General features: G+C 52.0%; 1 protein-coding gene across 3 annotated transcripts in view; it reads left to right on the top strand.

The window, feature by feature from the left end:
• CEP250 (centrosomal protein 250) overlaps positions 1-14,331 on the top strand; it is a 52,018-nt gene that overhangs the window by 32,007 nt on the left and 5,680 nt on the right. For all 3 annotated transcript variants that reach the window (XM_049650875.1, XM_049650877.1, XM_049650876.1), the window contains 8 exons: positions 1,457-1,600; positions 2,483-2,616; positions 4,390-4,528; positions 5,504-5,843; positions 7,064-7,185; positions 8,130-8,250; positions 9,292-9,413; positions 9,897-12,506. In XM_049650875.1, coding sequence (XP_049506832.1) covers positions 1,457-1,600; positions 2,483-2,616; positions 4,390-4,528; positions 5,504-5,843; positions 7,064-7,185; positions 8,130-8,250; positions 9,292-9,413; positions 9,897-12,506 — 3,732 coding nt within the window. The remainder of the gene's footprint in view (positions 1-1,456; positions 1,601-2,482; positions 2,617-4,389; positions 4,529-5,503; positions 5,844-7,063; positions 7,186-8,129; positions 8,251-9,291; positions 9,414-9,896; positions 12,507-14,331) is intronic.

The raw sequence follows: 14,331 nt of genomic DNA, 5'->3' as shown, positions 1-14,331 counted from the left end.
ACACGGTCCCTGCCCTCAACGAGCTCACATTCACTCGCATAGAGTGGATGAAAACAAGCAGACACAGAATAAAGGAGACAATTACAGATTATGATAAGTGCCGTAAAGGAAATGGATAGGGTGAAATCATTGAGAGTGAGTCAAAGGAGGCCACTTTGCACAAGGTGGTCGGGGTGTTCACTGAGAAAGCGACATTTGAGCTGAGACATGAAGGTTAGAAAGAGCCAATGACATGTAACGGTAGGGATGAATCCTGAAAGCATTGTGCTTCATGTAAGAAGCCAGTCACAAGAGGCCACACAGTGTATGATTCCATTTGTAGGAAGTGTCCAGGATAAGCAAGTGTACAGAGTCAGAGAGCAGATGAGTGGTTGGAAGTAGGGATGGGGTTAGGGAGGGTACAGTCTTGCTTTCTGGGATGATAAAAATGTTCTAAAATGGATTGTGGTGATAGTTGTACAACTCTGTGAATATACTGAAAACCATCGAATTGCAGGCTTAAATGGGTGAATTGTACGGTATATGACCTATACCTTAGTAAAGTCCTTTATTTTTTTAAGTTTTTTTAACGTTTACTTATTTTTGAGAGAGAGAGAGAGACAGAGCATGAGCAAGCGAGGGTCAGAGAGAGAGGGAGACACAGAATCCGAAGCAGGCTCCAGGCTCCGAGTTGTCAGCACAGAGCCCGACGCGGGGCTCGAACTCACAGACTGAGATCATGACCTGAGCAAAGTTGGCCGCTTAACCGACTGAGCCACCCAGGTGGTCCTCAGTAAAGCCCTTTAAAAAAAGAGAGAGGCCAGCTATTTGAAGAACTGTTTAAGCAGAGGAAATAGCCACCATAAGGGCTGTGGCACAGACAGAAAAGGGCTCGGGGAAGGGCCAGGGCAGAAAGGAGGCCCTGTGGCTCCAGCTCAACAGACTCAGGGGCCAGTGGAGAGGTAAGCGGGAGCCCTTGGTCAGCCATGGTAGGAGCTTAGAATTTGTTCTAAGGGCAGTGGGAAACTGTTGGATGGTATTTAAAAAGAAGAGTAGGACATGATTTATTATATATATTTTAAGAAATACTTTAGCTGCTGAGTGGAGAAGTGTGTGTGTGTGTGTGTGTGTGTGTGTGTGTGCGCGCGTGCGCACACACATGCTCACATGTAGGGGGTGGTGGCCTGAAGTGGAAGTAGGGACATGCGACAGGAGGCCACTGCAATGGTCTGGGTGAGGGACTGCTACCAACTGAGGGGCCCCGACCAAGAAAGCCTGGGTGAGCCAGCAGGCTTTGTGGGGGAGGGGAGGGAACGGGAGGTGAGGGTTGAGGTGACATTGTGGAAACAGCGTGGATTGCGGCATCCTGCCTCAGCTTTTGCCAACCCAGTTGAAAAACCAGTGTTAATGTGACACGGGTTTCAAGACGCAGGCCCCATCGTTTCCCTCTGCTCACCACGGTCTTCTCTTTTTGCAGGAGACCACCGAGCTGCTGCAGACCCAGCTCCGGGATGCTCGGCAGGAACTGGAGCAGGCAGCCCAACGGGACAGGGGTGACCTTGCTGGTCTCCGAGAAGAGTGCAGGGCCCTGCTGCAGGCCAAGACAGACCTGCAGGAGCAGGTGCCCCCTCCTGTCTCCCAGCCCTGCAGCCCTTCCCCAGCGTAGCCAGCCTCTCCCGTGACTCCAGTAGGAAAGGGGAACCCTGGCCTGCTGCCTGAGCTCGGGAAGGAGGGAAAACAGAGGGGGGCTGAGAGCTGCACATGTGTCCTCAGAGCCCCAGGATAGTCCTCTCTCCCTGTGTTAACCACAGAACTTAGATTTTCTCCGGTGCCCATCGTTCTTCCCACCCTCCCCAGAGATCCAGTATTTTTTTTCCAAAACTTTTTAATGTTTATTTATTTTTGAGAGACAGAGAGAGAGAGAGAGAGACAGAGCATGAACAGAGGAGGGGCAGAGAGAGAGAGAGGGAGACACAGAATCCAAAGCAGGCTCCAGGCCGAGCTGTCAGCACAGAGCCTGATATTGGACTCAAACTCATGAGAACCCTGAAAGCATGACCTAGGCCAAAGTCGGATGCTTAACTGACTGAGCCACGCAGGCACCCTGAGATACGGTGTTTTTTATACCAGGTTGCTTTTCCTACTCTGATTGCTTTTCCTTCTCAGAATCCTGTATCAGCTGGTGTTCTGACTGTTTATTTTTTAAAAATACAATCACAATACACTTGCCCATCACTTTGCCTTTGGGTAGTTACATTCAGGCAAGATTTTAATTTGCACCTGCCTTTACACAGCAGGTGTGGGGCTAGGGGATGAGGGTGAGGCTGAACGGTACTGGGGGAGGGGCAGTAAGAATAGTGTGTAAGGGTTGGAGAAGCCCCAGAGCATGGGACATGGGCCAGTAACTAAGGTAAACCTTGAAGGACCCCAGAGCCCCAGGCGGAGTGAGAAGCCTCCTCCTGCTGGCCACCCGCCCTTTGTCCTCATGCCTTTATCATCCCAGGTGGAGGACTTGAAGTCTCAGCTGGCTTCCAAGGATGACTCCCAGAGGCTGGTGGAGCAGGAGATTAAGGAGAAGCTGAGAGAGGCCCAGGAGTATAGCCAAATCCAGAAGGAGCTGGAGAGCGAGAAAGCCAGGTAGGCTTGACGGGCTGTGGAGTGGGCTTTAGCCTGTCTCGCTGCTGTGGTCACGTTGAGGTGGACAGTTCTTTGCTCAGGTAACCTAGCCTCTTGTGTCTCCAGCCCTGGACTATACAGGTAGCCATGTGGAGAGGATGTGGTCCCTGTCTTCAAGCTTACACTTCATTCACTTAGTATATATATGCTTGTGTGAATACCAGATGCTGTGCCAGGGGTGGGGGATGCAGGGATAAACAAGACAGCATGGTCCCTGCCCCAGTAGAATTATAGTTTTGTGGGGGAAGACATCAATAAAATAATCCCCCAGATAAATCATTGCAGATTACGTTACCTGGTATGGAGGGAAGAAATAGGATGCTGAAGTAGAAATGGGAGTTGAGGATATATATTTTAGATAAGATTTTAGGGAAGGGAAGGTCTTCCTCAAGGAGATTGCCTTTAATTTTGTTTTTTATGTTTATTTATTTATTTTTGAGAGAGACAGAGACAGTGTGAGTGGGGGAGGGGCAGAGAGAGAGAATCCCAAGCAGGCTTTGCGCCGTCAGCACAGAGCCGGATGCGGGGCTCGAACTCATGAATCTGAGATCATGACCCGAGCCAAAACCAAGAGTTGTTTAACTGACTGATAACCCAGGTACCCCAGAGGTTGTATTAAAACTGATCACCAAGGGGGCGCCTGGGTGGCTCAGTCAGTTGGGCATCTGACTCTCAATTTCAGCTCAGGTCATGATCTCACAGGTTATGAGATCGAGCCATGTTGGGCTCTGTGTGTTGGGTGTGGAGCCTGGTTGGGATTCTCTCTCTCTCTCTCTCTCTCTCTCTCTTGCTCTGCCCCTTCCCTGCTTGCACATGTGTGCATGTGCTCTCTCTCTCCCTCAATAAATAAATAAATAAATAAACAAACAAACAAACAAACAAACTGATCGCTGAAGATGAACTGGAACCAGCCATGCAAAGGAGTGGGAGAGCTCTATGGTGGGAGTAGAAATCTCACAATGGCCCGGAGGTGGATCAGAACTCGGGGTATTTGGTTGGGGACTCTGGAAGCACTGTATGACCAGAGCCCAGTGAATGACGAGAGGGTGTGTGACCTGGAAAGTCTGTGTCGCTCAAGACTTATGGGCCATGGCCAGAAGTTTGCATTTTATTTTAGGTTTAGTAGTAAACCACTGAAGGGTTTTAAGCAGAGAAATGGACACGATCCAGTTTACGACATATCAGAAGGGGTAGTGATGGCAGAAAACATCAGGAGTGAGATACGGCCATTCAGGCGAAGTGCAGCGTGTCTCAGTGATGCAGAAGTTTGAAAAAGAGCAGATCCTCTTGTTGATGAAACTATAGGCAGCAAGATAGTTTAAGAGGTGGGTATGGTTGTCTGGGTGAGAGATACTAAGGCTGCACCAGGGTAGAGTAGTGGAGAAGAGGAGGGAAGGGGCTCAAGGGACGTTAAGGGAGTTGGACTCCATTATATGTTATCATAGATTGGACATAGGTGGGAGGTGCAGAGGGGATGGACAGAATTGGACACGTTGAATCTGAGGTATTGCATAGGTATTTCCGGAATCTACCAGAGAAGAATAAACTGTGCAGCTGAAGGCAAGTATCATATGCGTGAAGTATGTAGGAGTACTCAGTCGGTGCTCAGTAAATGCTAGCTTTTATTGTTTCACTATAATTATTGTTAGTTTTTCTAATTATGAATGCTGTGTTTAGCACAGTCAGTTCTTCATTCCCTGAGAGAATGACCTTAGACCTCTGACCTCTCTTTAGCCTGATTCAGTCGCTGGTGGAAAAGGAGCAGAGACTCCTTGTTTTACAAGAAGCGGACTCTGTTCGACAACAAGAGCTGAGCTCCCTGCGCCAGGACTTGCAGGAGGCCCAGGGAGGGCAGAAGGAGCTCAGCGCCCAGGTACTTCCCACGCTGGTGATGGGCCCCATTCCTTGGTGGAAGCCCACTCCTGGAGTAGAGAGGGTGACTGTTTAGGATCCTCTCATAAAGAGGGCCGTTCTCTTTTTCCATATTACAGGGTGTGCTGGGACTTCAGCCACCCTGGCAGGAGAGGCAAGTCAGAACTGGGCAGGGTGGGGGCTTGGGAACCTGGCCCAGAGTTGAGAATGGCCCCTGTGAGGAATCTGACAGCCCAAAACGTGGCGCCCAAAGGAGCAGAGCCACACAGGCCCGGTTCAAGCATGGCCACGTCTAAGTGCGCTTGGTCAGCCTGGCAAGACACAGCAGCGGAATAGGTTATTATGCAGATCAAGTAGGCAGCAGCAAGAAAACTTTGGGACTTGGTCTGCTCACTGCAGGACCCCAGACCTCGGATGCCAAGGAAAGCCAGAACCGGGATGGGAAGGGTGAGCCAGGAAGAGCTAGATGGTAGACTGGGGCAGAGAAGGACCAGGTCTGGTCATTAGTGCTGGATTTGGCTCCCAGCTCTACTGCTTCCAGGTTGTGTGAGCATCAGTTTCTTCATCCATAAAACAAGGATGATAATTCTTAACTATTATAAGAATGTATAAAGTGTCAGGAACACAGTAAGCCCTCTATAAGTGGTAGCCATTATTATTGTGACTGGTCTTACTTAGGCTCAGTGTCAGGGTTTCAGGAAGAGCTCTGATCATAGCAGGGATCTGGCATCACTGCCTGGTGGACCAGGCCACAACCCATTTGCGTTGCCCAGGCCCGTGGGTCAGGAGTCAGTAGGTGGACATGCAGGTCAGATCGAGGGTAACACTCATTCCAGAGCTCTCCTTGCCTGCTGGGGAGCTGAGCCTCCCAGCGCCAATCAAGATGTGCATAGGGATTGAGTGGGGTCAGGCCGGGAGGGTCTGACGAGAGGGTGTCCGCTCCCTGCTCAGAGTGACAACACTTCCTTCCTGGCAGGTGGAATTACTAAAGCAGGAGGTGAAGGAAAAGGAGGCTGACTTTCTGGCCCAGGAAGCACAACTGCTAGAGGAGCTGGAGGCATCTCGAGTAACAGAGCAGCAGCTGCGAGCTTCCTTGTGGGCCCTGGAAACCAAGGCGGCCCAAGTCCAGCTCCGGCTGCGCAGCACAGAGAACCAGCTGGCGGCCCTGACAGCAGAGCAGCAGCCCGGGCAGCAGGCGCAAGCCCAGCTGGCCAGCCTCTGTTCTGTCCTGCAGCAGGCCCTGGGGTCTGCTTGTGAGAACAGGCCTGAGCTGCATGGCGGGGGGGACTCTGCTTCCGTCGGGGGCCCAGAGCCAGGTAAGACCACCCAAGAACTCAGGCCTGGCTCCCTGGATAAGGAAGGGGCATGTGGTTTCTTAGGCAATGTTGCAGCAAGGCTAAGGTCACAGACTCCGGAATTAATTCAATCAGAGTTTGAATCACCACTCTGCCGTTTGATAGACATGTGTGCCTGGGCAAGTCGCCTATCCTTTGGGCTTGATTTTCTTTAAACTTTAAAATGAGGATGAGGAAAAATAATAAATAAATAAATAAATAAATAAATAAATAAAATGAGGATGAGGTCACAGTGCCTGGGTAGCTCAGTCGGTTAAGTGTCCGACTTCGGCTCAGGTCATGATCTTGCAATTCATGGGTTCAAGCCTCACATCGGGCTCTGTGCTGACAGCTGGGAGCCTGCAGCCTGCTTCGGATTCTGTGTCTCCCTTTCTGCCCCTCCCCCACTCACACTCTGTCTTCCTCTCTCTCAAAAATAAACAAACATTAAAATGAGGATGGGGCATCTGGGTGGCTCAGTTGGTTGAGCACCTGACTGTTGATTTCAGCTCTGGTCATGATCTCATGGTTCGTGAGATTGTGCAGAGCCTGCTTGGGATTCTGTCTCCCTCCCTCTCTCTGCTCCTCCCCCGCTCACACTCTATCTCTCAAAATAAATAAACTTATAAAATAAAATAAAATGAAATAAAATGAGGATGTTCAAAGTACATACCTCTGGGGATTTTTCTAAGGAGTTAATGAGATTATGTAGTAAAATAGGCATTTACTAAATGCTTACTTAACAAATGATAGCTAGCATTATCTAGTGCCTGCCATAGCTCCTGGCACATAGGAATGCAGAAAGTGGATGATGTAAGCACCTGCGTGTCTCAGTCAGTTAAGCATCTGACTCTTCCTTTGGCTCAGGTCATGGTCTCACGGTTAGTGGGATTGAGCATGGCATGGCGCTGCGGGCTGACTTGTAGGAGAAACCTCTCTGTCTCTTCCTCTCTTAGCAGGAATTCTCTCTCCCCGCCTCTCTGCCCCTCCCCCACTTGCACACGTGCACGTGCTCTCTCTCTCTCTCTCTCTCTCTCTCAAAATAAATAAACTTAAAAAAAAGTGCATGATAAATGAACTGCTCAGAAGGGGTTCTTTGGGGGAAAGGAGGGATGGGGGAAGGCCAAGGCCGTACCAGGGGAGGTTTGGCCGTTTCCTTTCATAGTGCCGCCAAGTCAGGAGGTGTTTCCTCATTTTTTCAGACCAGAATGGAGCCAGGATTCTCTTTAAGAGAGGGCCCCTCCTGACAGCTCTGTCAGCTGAGGCCGTGGCATCTGCCCTCCACAAGCTTCACCAAGACCTGTGGAAGACCCAGCAGGCTCGGGTACGATTCTCTGCTCTTCTTCCTTGAACTCTTCCCTCCCCAGAGACTCGGTTTGAACTGTTTTATTCCCCAGATCAAGTTGCGATGAGTTCCACTTCCATCACTTACTGCCTGGCAAGCACGAGCACAGAATGTGGTTTCCTGGGCCTGGGCTTCACTAGTTAACTGGGGCAAATCATGTCTGCCCCCCAGGGGTGTGAGGATTAAGTGAGTGAGGGATTTGAGTGGGCTCTGTGAGCTTGAAAAGCCTGCGCAGATGAGGGATATTGTTTGTATCATTTTCCTCTCAGCCATGAATTATTTATTCTTGGTGCCAAGATGTCCAAGAAAAACCCAACAAATTGGGGACTGCTGAAATTTGAGGTTGCCATTTATAGGAACATTGTGGGCCTAAGACTGAACCAAAAGTCCCGTAAATTCCACCCCTTGGTGACCCTATCATTCAATAAAAAGTGAGTATGCCAGCCACTGTGAGCTGATGGTACAGAAAGGAGAACGACCAACTCTCCACCCTCAAGGAGGCCAAGGAAGCAAACTGCATTCTAAGATAGAACTGATAGAATTGATCGGATCAATAACAGATACAAATGATGATAATGGGAGGAAGGGACAGTTCATTCCAGCTTGGAGAGGGACACAGGGAGGGAAGAAGTGACACTTGAACTGATCTTTGAAGTAGGAGTTTGGGGAAAGGAGAGGGGACCCCAGGCTAAGACATCAGCAAGTTGTATTTCAAAAGGCACACAGAGGGTCACAGGGTGATTCTAGGCTCCAGCCAGTTGGAGCAGAGTCTGTCATCACTCCCAGGAGCTATCAGGGACTAGATCCGCAGTGGCAGACCCCACAAGGGCTGAGAGGAAGGAGGGGGCAGCTTGGGTATGGGGCTGGGATAGCTTTGTGGAAGAAGAGGCACTTGGGGGTCAGCTTCGCCCTTCCTTTCCCAGGATGACCTGAGGGAGCAGGCCCAGAAGCTGGAACAGCGTCTTACTGATACCGAGGCAGAGAAAAGTCAGGTCTGCACAGAATTACAGCATCTGCAGAGAAAGCTCTCCCAGAACCAGGAAGGTGAGAAGCTCAAGGCAGGGAGATTTGGAGGGAAGAGAGAGGAAACACCAGAAGCCCAGAACAGGCAGCCACTCTTCACTGCTCGCTAACAAGTGTGAGAAAAGATACCTAGAGACATCTCCAAAGGAGTGATGACCCTGTGAACTAGTTTTCTGCTTTGTTTGGCCTTTGTGGGCCATCCTAGAAGAAGGGATTCAGGGGGACAGATTGGATGAACTGAGAGAAGTTCCTGGCTAGGCTTCCACTTTCTCTGTCTGTGTTTAAAAACTGGCAACCTAGGGCCAGGGCTATTTGAGAACATTATAAAATTATGTATCTTTTGCCATTTATCCATATTATTTATTTTTATCATCTCCAACTGTGTCCTCAAAATTATTAAACTTTGACAACAGAAGGATTATGGGCTTGTTTGAGACACAGCGAAGTGGGGCGATCTGGGGAGAACGTACCCCTGCCACAGCCAAGGGCTGGAAAGGGTGGGGACTACTCGGAAAGGAAAGGAAACGGAGGGTCTCGAGGGCCAACCTCCACTGTAGAAGAGAAGAGGACAACTTAGGGAGGGAGTCTGGGTCTTGAAAGTGTCCGCAAAGGGCTTCCTGAGAGCCACACACATAGAGCTGGGTTCTGGTATCTTTTGCAGAAATGGGGGACAGCCAGCAGAGCGAGCCTAGTTTCTAGCAACCTCTCCAAACCATAGAACTGGAGACCGGCAACGATTTCCAACATCATTGAGCTCCACCCTGTTGGGAGCCCAGGGGTGGAGAGCTGTGTGTGATCAGGATGAGGTGTATTGGGAGGGCAGTCAGGCAAGTGCTCGCACTGGGCAGCAGATCCAGACGTGAGTCCGGAAGCAGCAGGGAGCCTAGACCACCAGGAGCAGCTGGAAGATGGGTGATGTCTCTATGAAACTGGATGTAATTCTCTCCTTCTTGGCCTTCTCCCCCTTTGGTTCTGTGCCTCACCTTCCATCTTCCCCTCTATCCCTCTTTTCCTCCACCCTCAATCATGGGCCTCGCTCTACCACCTCCCCTCTTCCCAAAGAGAAATCCAGGTGGGAAGGAAAACAGAACTCCCTTGAATGTGAGCTGACGGAACTGCATGAGACTGTGGCATCATTACAGAGCCGTCTATGGCAAGCAGAGCTGCAGGGAATAGAGGCCCAGGTGAGGCAGCCCTGGTTCGGGGTAGGGGATTTCTTTCGGGCTACTCCTCGGGGGCCAGGTCTGCAGCCCCAGACTCACCTTGGCCGGTGGCCATACCTCATCCATACGTAGTGCCCAACTTCCTTGAGCAAGGCTCTGTGTTTCCCTGGCTGTCTCTGTGGCTCTGAGGGCCATTATTAAGGCCCCAGTGAATCCTCCTCCAATGAGTTTTTCCGAATTAAGGTAGAAATTTTTGTCCCTTGCCCTGAAGGACCAGAGCCTGAGATGGCTCATTTGCCTCTAGCTTTCCCCTCTGGGCCTAGCAGAGCCCTGGAATGTGGTAGGGATGATCGTTTACAGTATCAGCTTAAGGGGAATGCACAGGTTCTTTTTGTCACTCCTTGACATTGCTGGTGCTGCAGAGGTAAGGCGAGGAAGGGCCTGTGCAGGGGTGACCGCGTCGGGGAAGTGTAGTCTAAGGTGGTTTTGCATCTTGTTTTCTAGAATGAGCGAGAGCTACTTCAGGCAGCCAAGGAGAACCTGATGGCCCAGGTGGAAAGGCTGCAGGCATCTGTGGCAGAAGCCAGGGCTCAGGCCAGTGCCGCCGGGGCCCTGGAGGAGGACTTGAGAAATGCTCGTTCGGCCCTGAAACTCAAGAGTGAGGAAGCGGAGACCGCGCGTGAGCGAGCCCAGGCTCTGCAGGAGCAGGGTGAGCTGAAGGTGGCCCATGACAAGGCTCTGCAGGAGAATTTAGCTATCCTGGCCCAGACTCTATCCGAAAGAGAAGGGGAGGTAGAGACTTTGCGGGGAAATATCCAGGAACTGGAGAAACAACGGGAAATGCAAAAGGCCGCCTTGGAAGTCCTATCTCTGGACCTGAAGAAGAGGAACCAAGAGGTGGATGTGCAACAAGAACAGATCCAGGAGCTGGAGAAGTGCAGGTCTGTTTTAGAGCATCTGCCTATGGCCGTCCAGGAGCGGGAACAGAAGCTGGCTGTGCAGAGAGAGCAGATCAAAGAGCTCGAGAAGGATCGAGAGACACAGAGGAACATCTTGGAGCATCAGCTTCTCGAACTTGAGAAGAAGGCCCAGGTGATCGAGTCCCAGAAGGGACAGATTCAGGATCTGAAGAAGCAGCTGGTTACACTGGAATGCCTGGCCCTGGAACTAGAAGAAAACCACCACAAAATGGAGTGCCAGCAAAAGGCAATCGAGGAGCTGGAGGACCAGAGGGAGGTGCAGAGGCTGGCTCTGACCCACCTTACACTGGACCTGGAGGAAAGGAGCCAGGAGCTGCAGGCACAGAGCAGCCAGATCCACGAGCTGGAGAGCCGCAGCACCCTTCTGGCCAGAGAGCTCCAGGACAAGGACCAGGAGCTGCAGTCCCAGCGAGAACAGATCGAGGATCTGCAGAGGAAGAAGGAGCACCTGACTCAGGACCTCGAGAGGAGGGACCAGGACATGGTGCTGCAGAGAGAGAGGATTCAGGTCCTAGAGGATCAGAGGATGCTGCAGACCAAGATCCTAGAGGAGGACCTGGGACAGATCAAACTATCCTTGAGAGAGCGGGGCCGGGAGCTGGCCTCCCAGAGGCCACTGATGCAGGAGCGGGCAGAGGAAGGGAAGGGCCAGAGTAAAGCACAGCGCGGGAGCCTGGAGCACATGAAACTGATCCTGCGTGATAAGGAGAAGGAGGTGGAATGCCAGCAGGAACGTATCCAAGAACTGAAGGAGCACAAGGGCCATCTGGAGCAGCAGCTCCAGGGCCTACACAGGAAGGTGGGTGAGACCAGCCTCCTCCTGACCCAACGGGAGCAGGAGATCGTGGTCCTGCAGCGGCATCTGCAGGAAGCCAGGGAACAGGGGCAGCTGAAAGAGCAGTCACTTCAGGGTCACCTGGAAGAGACCCAGAGAGCCCTGGCTCAGAGGGACCAGGAGCTCGAGGCCCTGCAGCAGCAGCAGCAGCAGGCGCAGGGACAGGAGGAGAGCATGAAGGAAAAGGCAAGCACGCTGCAGAGAGCCCTGGAGCAAGCCCACGCAGCACTGAAAGAGCGCCAGGGGGAGCTTGAGGACCACAAGGAGCATGTGCGAAGGCTCCGGGAAGAGCTGGTGGTGGAGGGACAGAGGGTGCAGGCCCTGGAGGAGGTGCTGGGGGACCTCAGGGCTGAGTCTCGGGAACAGGAGGAGGCTCTGCTGACGCTCCGGCAGCAGTGTGCGGAGCGTGCACAGGAGCACGAGGTAGAGATCCGGGGCCTGCAGGACAGCCTGCTGCAGGCAGAGGCCATGCTCAAGGAGCGGAGCCGGGAGCTGGAGGCCGTGCAAGCAGATGGCCGGTCCTCCCAGCATCGGGAAGAGATGGCCCGGGCCCGGGCTGAGGCTCTGCAGGAGGCCCTCAGCGAGGCTCAGGCTACCCTGCAGGAGAAGGAGCAGCGTCTCCTTGGCCAGGCAGAATTGAGCCGCAACCTGGAGGCCAGCACAGCCACCTTGCAGGCTGCCCTGGACTCCTGCCAGGCACAAGCCCGGCAGCTGGAGGAGGCCCTGAGAAGGCGGGAAGGGGAGATCCGGGACCGGGATCTCCGACATCAGGAGGCTGTGCAGCAGCTCCAGCGGGCACTTGCCCAGAGGGATGATGAGCTGAGTCATCAGAAGAGACAGGGGCAGCTGCTAGAGCAGTCTCTGGCCCAGAGGGACCGAGAAGATCAAGGGAAGCAAGGTGCAGGACGGGAGAGAGAAGAGGAAGAGATGAGGGGCCTCCGGGAAAGCCTAAGGGAATTGCAGCTGACTCTAGCCCAAAAGGAAGAGGAGATTCTGGGGCTGAGGGAGGCCCAGCAAAGGAAGAATCTGGAGGACTCACCGCACAGCCACACAGCCTCCCCAGCGCAGGAGCCCTCTACACAATTTGATGCTTTAGGGCCCCGGCTTCAGCAAGAGCTGGAGCGACTCCAGGCAGCCCTGAGGCAGACAGAGGCCAGGGAGATTGAGTGGAGGGAGAAGGCCCAGGATTTGGCACTGTCCCTGGCCCAGAGCAAGGCTAGCGTCAGCAATCTGCAGGAGGTGGCCATGCTCCTACAAGCCTCTGTTCTGGAGCGGGACTCAGAACGCCAGAGGTTGCAGGTGAGTTCCTCCCCGGCAGTAACGGCCGGTCTGATTGAGCCCGGGGGGCTGTCTGGCACCCTGGGCTTGTGGCACCTCAGGGTGCAAGAAACCTAAGTGGGATCCAGATTATCGTGCTGGTCTGGGGGGATATGGAGAGAATAAGCCACCCACAGTTCCTGCCCTGAGTCTAGAAGATAAGCAATTAGAATGCAATGTCTAGTTATATTTAGTGCCTCATTAGAGAAGTTTAGTATGCTCTGAGCACACTAGAGGGACACTCAGCCTTTCCCTAGTGGAAAGCTTTCCTGAAAGGCTTCCCAGTAAAAGTGGGGTTTAAGATTAGATCTGAAGGGACCAGTAAGGAATTAGCCAAGCACAGGTTGGGGGAGGAGCTTTTTGGGGAAGAAGAAAGAGGAAGGAGGGTGTGGAGTATCTGTGCAGGGACTTCAGGCTGACTGGGACACAGAGGGACAGTTGGCAACAGAAGACAAGGTGACAGGGGCCCCTCGTTCCATGCTTCTAAGTTATGTTAAGGACCTGGGTGACCAGCGGAACTTGGATGAAGTGTTTGGCGCAGATGAGGTGTGTGTGTGTGTGTGTGTGTGTGTGTGTGTGTGTGTATAGGACACAATCCGATGTACAGTTCAGAGAATCGTTCAGGCTGCCATGTGGAGCAACAAATCTAAGGAGACCAATGAGGAGGCTGTCATCCAAGTCCGGAGACAGATGATGGCCTAAGATAGTAAGGGTGGATGGTGACATGAGGGTGGACCTAGGGGCTCATGGGACTTCTGGCAGTTGACTAAGAGACAGGGGAGTGAAGAATGGGAAGAAGGAAACCAAACCCCCAGATCTCTGCTCAGAGGCAGGTTTCAGGAACGCTATGGAATGGCAGTGGAGTGAGGTGCCTGTGGGACATGCATGGGGTGATGTCCAGTGGGCAGGTCTGTAAAGTGATCTGAGGTTGAAGGATGAGACTGGAGACAGAGACTCAAAGTCCTCCACAGTTAGGGATAAGTGCACTAGTCTAGGTGGAATGTTGAGTGAGAGAAGTGGACCTTAGGGTATAGCATTCAACCTCAAGGTCAGGGGCCATGTCTTTGTCCCCTTCACACCCCCAGCACTGAGCACCAGCCCTGTACAGAGTAGGCAGTCAGGAGAGCAAGGTTGACTTGGCCATAGAGAAGCATTATCTCTTTTGCCAAGAGCAACCCAGCTCATTTTTCCCAGGAAATTGACTCTACATCCTGGTGCCTTGACCAGGGCTGAGCCCCAGAGAACCCCACTCAGACACCCAACACTGCTGGGACTTGCCTTCTGGAAGCAATATGCAGAGAAGGGGATACATTTGTGAATTTTGGAGTCAAGTTCCTGGGTTTGCAATATAGTCCTGCAGTTTATGGGCTGTGTGACCCTAGATAAGTGCCTTCATTTCTCTGACTCATGGTTTTCTCTTCGATAAAATAGGGAATGACAGTAACCAGCCCTGTAGGGCCGTCTTGAGTATGAAGTGAGATAATACATAGAAAGTGCATAGGAAAGAAGCATTCACCATGTAGAATTCCTTTCCTATTTCTAGGCTTATACGTATAGGCACAGAAAAAGTAAAGTGCTTAGCTGGGCAGGACGGTCACTAAGCAGTATTGTAGCTCAGGTCAGGCTCCCCCTGCACCCCCCTCCAAACACTCAAGAACATTTCTTAGATGCTGCCCTTCATTGCAGTGCTACCATTTTTTTTTATTTTAAGCATTTTCCATGCCGGGCACTGTTACTCTCACTTCCTTCCACAACAACTCTGAGAACTAGGAATTGTTAGCTTCAGTTTATAGTTCAGAGAGGCTAA

This window comes from Panthera uncia (assembly GCF_023721935.1).
Source record: "Panthera uncia isolate 11264 chromosome A3 unlocalized genomic scaffold, Puncia_PCG_1.0 HiC_scaffold_11, whole genome shotgun sequence".
Lineage (NCBI taxonomy): Eukaryota > Metazoa > Chordata > Mammalia > Carnivora > Felidae > Panthera > Panthera uncia.
Note: the sequence above shows the minus strand (reverse complement) of the source record. Positions and strands in the feature narration are given on the sequence as shown.